This window comes from Lycorma delicatula, chromosome 5 (assembly GCF_047948215.1).
Source record: "Lycorma delicatula isolate Av1 chromosome 5, ASM4794821v1, whole genome shotgun sequence".
In the NCBI taxonomy this organism is placed as follows: Eukaryota; Metazoa; Arthropoda; class Insecta; order Hemiptera; family Fulgoridae; genus Lycorma; species Lycorma delicatula.
The window spans coordinates 55,400,391-55,408,330 of NC_134459.1; the positions used below are offsets into that span (position 1 = coordinate 55,400,391).

General features: G+C 29.9%; 1 protein-coding gene across 2 annotated transcripts in view; it reads right to left on the reverse strand.

The window, feature by feature from the left end:
- Positions 1 to 3,743, reverse strand: part of LOC142324963 (spermine oxidase-like) — a 28,700-nt gene extending 24,957 nt beyond the window's left edge. The window contains exon 1 of one of the 2 annotated variants that reach the window (XM_075366134.1): positions 3,430 to 3,743. In XM_075366134.1, the coding sequence (XP_075222249.1) occupies positions 3,430 to 3,518 (89 nt within the window). In that variant the 5' untranslated portion in view covers positions 3,519 to 3,743. The remainder of the gene's footprint in view (positions 1 to 3,429) is intronic. The other variant, XM_075366133.1, reaches the window with a different exon arrangement.
- Between the last annotated feature and the right edge of the window lie 4,197 nt (positions 3,744 to 7,940).

A 7,940-nucleotide genomic window follows, 5' to 3' on the forward strand; every position in this document is an offset into this window, starting at 1 on the left:
ATAACCCTGTAGTGAACAGAATGTAGGTGTCATTTGGGCTTGGCATACTGATATCCAACTGTTTAATTGTCTCAGTAAGAAGACAATAAGGAATCACCTCATTCCTCATTTTCCCATTAATCCTGGAATGGGCTGCTTGTTATTTTAGATAACTGTTGTCATTTTCAGGAGTAACTTGTGACTATTATCGATTGCTATGACTATTATGATTTTGGCATTTACAGACATACATGCAAGATGTCAAATTCAAGAATCTATGTTTGTATATTTGTTTTATATTCAGATAGAAGTAGAATACGATTATGATTTGCTTTACACACAAAAACTATGATGCACTAAATTTTTGGGTTGTGTAAATATGTTAATTTACATACTAACGAACTGAATGCTAGCTAATACACCCATGTAAGTAAATTAGCATGCTCCTCATTATAAAAACATTTATTTCATTTTTAAAATGACTACAATCAGTTGTTGATGACAACAGGCTCTACTTCTTCCAATAAGACAGGCATAATTTGAAATATAACAGTTTTAGACTGATTTTGCTTTCACAGTAATGCAATTAAATTTTCTGAACACTTGCAAACAAAATAAAATATATATACACTAAATTATTAGTTTTGAAAATAAGAAACAATTAATAAATATTGATATGGGTACTGAGAAGTGGCAGTAATGACTGAATACCGTGGCTACAGACCTTTACTAATTATTTAATAAACATTTGTATTTAAATGAATTTAAAAATAATTGTTCGTTAAATGGGTTCTGGATTATCATAGAACAGCTTCTTTTTCTGTTTAGCATCTGAAATTCCATAAGGTATTACCTCAGGATGAATGCGGATAATATGTATGAATGTAAATTTGTACAGTCTCAGGTCAACCATTCCTGAGATGTGTGGTTAATTGAAACCCAACCATAAAAAAACATGGTATCCATAATCTAGTATTCAAATAGTATAAAAGTATATGCCTTTGCTAGAATTTGAACCTTAAAACTCTCGACTTTGAAATCAACTGATTTGATCACAGTACAGCTGTTACTATTGATCAGAGATGGTGCAATCAGATTTGAGAAGTTTTGGAATGCTTTGAATGAGGAATATTAAATCAGTGATGGTATAGCCAAGGAAAAAATAAAACAGGACTGCTACTAATGTAAATTTGTCTATGAAAAATGCCCATTCATTTTTTAATTTATAAAAAGTGGAAGTGGAAGCATAAAGTTCCTAGGATTAGGAGTTGGGTTTACATGTATCATAACTGAATAGGTGAATGTAAATGTGTGACAAAAACTTAGTACTCAATAACGGAATGGTAAGGTAAAGGCGATAGAGACAGAGATGGCTAAAGCACAGAAGAGGTAAATCTCTAAAATGAATTTCTTATTTAGGTGAACAATAACAGCAGAAAATAATAGTTTGGAATGTCCAAAGAAAATAAAAGAAAATAGTTTCAAGATTGGAAGGTAAAACAGGCTTATTGCCTTACAGTTGCAAACCAGATGCATTAAAATTCAATTGACTGCTACAGTTGTGGATATACTTAACCAATGAAAGGAAGACTTCACAAAACATTTAATTTCTATGCAACACAATAACTTTATTAATTTATTGACTGCTAAGGTCAAAAACTGCCTATATTATCCATCAAAATCAAACAAACTACTCCAAGCATTGTTTAACATCATTGATATACAGGGATTAATTTATTTAACAGTTTCAACCAATAGTATTTAATTATTTATTCACACCCTTAGGAGATATACAGTCACTACATACATCAGAGTTAGGTTTTCAAATTAAAGTGTAATGGTTAAAAGGTTTTCTTACTCTTCTAACGTAGATATTTATAATATGATAGATTAGTTGGCATAAGTTGATTATCTAGACCACTAGATCTCTTTCTATGGTGTAACATGCAGATTGGTAACACTGCATGTCATCAGATATTATAATGAGATGTTAAATGAGCTGATAACCAGTTGTTATCAGGTATAATCAGCTGTTTCAACATAACAGATAGATTTATAATTTATATTTATAAATATAAAATATAAATAATAAATATTTATAATCAAACATAAGAGATAGATTTTTTCAGCATTTGGTGTGGAACTTCATGATGTGAAACAGAAGGTAGACGTAGAAATATAAATTAAAATAGAAGTAGAGATAAAGAACTTTTCTACCAAGTAAGTCCTCAGTTTGAAAGAATCTGGTTAATCGAATAGCTTTAATATTATTGAGAAATCCTGTTTATGATCTATTCTTAATACAACCAGGAAAAGGGTCTTCAGAGTTAAATATTCGCCATTCAACAGTCGAGTTATTTTTAAATAGACTTTATCAGATTTAATTTGTAATATCTTTTTTAAACTGTAGTTTAACAAATCATTCTAGCTTTATTATATTTTTATTCTTCTTCTCATGAAAAATACATAAATAAATATGAAATTGGTAAGTTATATGAGCATTTTTAACCCTTATTACTGAATGGGGTTAAATTTCAAGCTCTACTCAAAACTCAGCAATGTTGTCAGCTTTTTACCGTTAATATCTTTATTCCCTTACACAGCACAATGTAGAATAAAATTAAAACTAACAATCAAAATAGTGACACTCAATTGAACAATTCTGTAACAATAATAATATTAATAATAGGAATGCTTAAGTTAACTTCCCCAATCCAATAGTTCTATGTACTTTTAGACATAACCCCACTGGAAATCCAATATCAGCACTGGAACAATTAAAGATTGGAATAGTTCAATGGTCCAAATCAGTCATACTACTCATATTTATACATAAAGTAATAGATGACATCAATTTCAATCCTATCTGAAGTCAAGGAAATGAATAAGGATGGATGTAATTTTAGATCCTTTGGCAGATTTCAATAGGCACAATTCCCACTGGTGTTGTACCATAAACAAACCAAATGGCTAAACAAAAATAACTTGAAAATATGGAAGCCCAATGAACACCTCCCAAGAATGTTGGTCCCTTGGAAAACACAATAATGTTTAAAATGAACAAAAACAAAAGATGCTAAACCTAACTTTGTTCTTAAGAAATTGAAATTCATCAACGACTTATCATGTGATTACACAGCTGGAGAATATAAATAGTATCCCTTATACCCTTATAATAAAGTATTCCTGAAAGCTACCTTCTTCTCTTTTCATTCAACCACCCACCTAGGATATGCATTTTTAAAGTTTTTTACTTGTCACAGTAATGTCTCCAATTTACTAATGTGATGTGTTCTGCAAATGAACTTATAAACTGTTTGGCATTGATGTAAATATCAGTAACTACATGTTAATCGATACAGAGACACAAATAATTACCTATAATCTATAAAATTAAAATATTAAAAATGTTTATAATTAAATACAAATATATATTCCTAATATACATACCTAGTAGATGCATTTTCTGTGTTACCATTTACAGTAATTGTAAAAAACATTACTGCAAATAAAAAATGCAAAGATAATATTCTTTCCATGATGTTAATAAATATTTATCGTTATTTTAACATGTTGTAATGCAGCAGTAAATATTTCATAAATTAAAAAAATGTAAATGCTCTGTGTTTTATACTTTCTGTCACACTGATGAATTCTGTCACTTCAGACATTTTATGTATTCATAATCAAGGACTTATACAATTAAAACAGTTGCTTACTCTAAATATTAGTGAAATGTAGTATTTTGATAGAAATTTCTCCCCACTAATTTTTTAAAATTTTGTTATAGAAGATAATAAAAATAGTGTGGCACTTACAATAATGTCAAAAAATGACCTTGTTACAAAAACAAATACTTTTATTATTAGGTTATGAACTTTTTGATAATACATGTTTTATCATTAGGTTAAGAGCTTTTTGATAGTAGTTTAGTATGTTATATATAAATTACTATCAAATTATCATCAATTTTGTATTATTTTGTTGGATGTGTTCCATTAAGTTTTTTTATTTAATTTTGCTCTAACAGAAGGGGCCATTGAATTATTTTTTATCTTCCATTAAGTATGAATAATGATAATAGTAACGACAACAAAAAAATTAAATTAAATACAAAAGAAAGTAAATAAATAATATTTATTTATAATTTAATTGTATAATAACATACAGTTGCACTTGATAAAGCCTAGCAATAAAAGCAAAACATTGTGTTAATGTTTTGTATTTTCTTTTTTTTAAGTAATAATACCGTAATATTGTATGGTTATTTTTACCCGAAGAATTATGATATGGAATGTTTGTGTTCTAAATATTTTATCTGTGTATTTATGTTTATTTCTATTATTTGCTTGGTGACTTATTTGGATCTGAATATTTTGTATTCCTGTTTTATATATATTCTTTTTAATTGCCCCATAAACTATGCACAATATAAAATAATGACCTAAACAAAGGTTACTCAGACTGGAAGGAGACATTTCATGATGACCTTGAACTTGACCTTATTTCAAAGTTAACACAGTTTTCCCAAATAGAATGGTCTATTTTTGACCCCACCGATGAAAAGAACATAAACTTTTACATTGGTATATGTGGTCACACATATGACCTTGGAACTTTTTTGAAGATCATGCAGCCATAAATTTGGTTTAGGAGTTAATCACATATGGTATCCAATTAACACAATTTACTGACTCAAGGCAGTACCAGATAGTAGTCTTCCAGTTGTGAGAAGATAGTAGTCTTCTTCTCACAACTTAGAAACCACTGGCTGTAAATATCTTCCAAGCTCATATGTGTGACCATTTATTTCAATGTAAAATTATTACTATTTTCATTGGTGGTGTCAAAAATAGGTCATTCCATTTGAAAATATCATGTTAACCTTGAAATAAGGTCAAGTTCAAGGTTACCATTAGGTATCTCCTTCCAATCTGAGTAATGTCTATTTAGGTCATTTTTTGTATTGTGCATACTTTACAAGACAATTGCCTGGAACGGTGATTAAAATGAAACACATACACACAACACACTCTCTCTCTCTCCCTCTATATATATATATATATATATATATATCAACAATGAAAATCATACCTTTATTTTTTTTTTACCTTATCAATGTAATGCTTATAATCTGGGAATGATGTATCCAACTTTTCTTGATTCAGAATCTATTATTAATTAAGATCTGTATATAGAATTATGTACATTATGTTTCATAATGTTCTTAGGAGTAACAAAAATTCAGTACAAAAATATTATTTCACTTACCTAAATGAAAGTTGTACGAGGTGATGCAAGGACTCAAAACAGTTTTTTTGTTAAAATCTATAAATGATCAATATGTGCTCCTCTGGTGACACAGCACACATCAACACGAAAACTTGCCAAACTCGTTCTAACATGTCATTTTCGATAGAGTTGATTGCATTGATTATGCGATCCTTTAACTCAGTGATATTGTGCGGCATTGGTGGGAGAAACACCGTATCTTTCACGTAACCCCAGAGAAAGAAAACACATGGCGTGAGGTCTGGTGATCTTGGTGGCCACATCATAATGTGTTGGTCTTCTTCAGACGCATGTCCTATCCAGCGCCGAGGTAATGTTGTGTTAAGGTACTGTTGAACCTCGTTATGAAAATGGGCAGGAAAATGAAGTCGTTGAGTAGCTGAGGCATAAGCCATAATTAACATATCCAGGTATATCATGCCGGTTACTGTAGTTTCCAAAAAAAGAACGGCCCATACACTGCCTCACGAGGGATCGCACAAAAAACGTTTACTTTCGGAGAATCCTGAATGTGTTCCACATAAGCGTGTGGGTTTTCAGTTTCCCAAACTCGCACGTTATGACGGCTTACTTTGCCGCTGATATGGAAAGTAGCTTCATCGCTGAAAATTATCTTGTTTAGAAAACCTTCATCTAACATCTTTTCCTGTAACTGTAAACAAAAATCGAGCCTACGTGTTTTATCTCCATCAGAAAGACGATTAATTGAAGATGGGACGGTTTGCATAATAAGCATTTACGGAGAACTCTCCACACTGTTGTTTTCGGAATTCCTAATTCTCTGCCTGCAGCCGCAGTCGATTTTGACGGGCTGCGAATGAAACTTGCACGCACACGTTCGACATTGACTTCAGAGGTTGATGGACGACCAGTTGATTTTTGCTTGCACAAGTAACGAGTTTCACTGAATTGTTTATACCATACACGAATTGAATTGTCAATTGGTGGCTCCTTATGAAATTTCAACCGAAACGCACGTTGCACAGAAATTACTGACTTTGACAAGTGAAATTCTAACACACAAAACGACTTCTCGCTTCCTGTGGCAGCCATTTTCTCTGCTATCGACGCCTAGCGAGCAAATGGTTTATTAACTGCCTAGTATATGTGGAAAAAACTATTTGAAGTGCTCTTTCGTACAGTACTTGTTTTATTCTTACGAGTGAAATAGTTTTTTGTTAATGAATTTTCGAAACTCCGAAGAACATTATGAAACGCTCTGTATAAAGAATTATATTATATATATATACGTTTATTTATTTATAGAAATTATTGATGCAGTTTTTTTAAGATCTAAAGTGGATTACTTAATAATTAATTCCTTTCAATTAAAAATCAAGGTATTTGAAAGAAAGTGTTATTTCTAGAACAAGTTATAAAGTTGTTAGCCAATCATATGCATGAAATTTAAACTATAAAAAAAATTTAAATATATAAGTGCAGATGACTGATATGTTCTGAGAGAAGTGCTTTCTTCCCTCTTTTTAGAGAGGCACTATATACTCCATATAGTATGCAGATCCTTTTCTACCAGTATACCAAAATTTCATATATAATGTAATTATTATAAGTCTGAATTTTTTTTATTAATAGAAAATGATTCTTAAACTACATAAAAGTTGTAAAACTACCTTTAATAAATAGTGACAGATTTATCTGGATTTCTAATTCTGCTTTGGTATAAATTTATTTTTACTTTCATTCTTCAATTAAATTTTTTTTTTACAAATATTTACTATAGTGAACTATAGTGATAAAGTTACCTCCAGTAATTTTAACTCTGAGCCACTACTATTCTACATTATAATATTCTGAAACAAGTTGTCAAGCAATCCCTATCCAACTGAATCAAGAAGTATATTATGAGTTCAACAATGGTAACATATTTGTCAAATGCAACCAAACACATGTATAAAAATAGGTGCTTTCAAGCTGATACCAAACATAATAGAAAAAAAGATTATGCTTAAGGTATATTACAAAACAATTATATTTTTTTCTAACAGCTGAGATTGCCAGCAGTTTTTGTGAAATCTTTTCATCTCTTTTATAACACTTTTTCAGTATCATTTGAAATCGAAATTATCAAACTAACTATATGCATTATGCCAATACCATCATTTAAATGCTAGTTCCCTGGTACTAAATTACCCTTTGCAATCTTTAAAAAATAATGCGGTCAAAACTGATCTTAATAAAAATAGTACCCATTTGTCTAAGGACATGATTAAATACAATTTCTTTACTTCACATATTTTTGAAGATGTAAAAGATTATTGTTTTCTGATAAATTGTTTATGTTTCTTACTTAATTAAAATAAATTATTATGAATTTGCCCATGTTCATTTTATGTTATAAATCAACAGCTTAATTATTTACATATAAGGATGTAATAACTATTATTTCTTCCCCAACTTGATATAATAAATACTGGCAATAGAAAGTAGTTATTCTCAAACATAGATTGCTATTACTTAACAAAACATATTGCTGTTGAAGTATTCAGTTGAGTAGTAATAATTTTTAAACTGATTAATTTTGTTTAAAAACCTTTGTTATTCTGAATAGAAAACTTTAATCTAACAATTATGATTAATCCTAGTGGCTGGTGTAAGAGCGTTCATGATTTCACAACATGAATGCCTCAGAGTCAAGAGCTTATAGAACA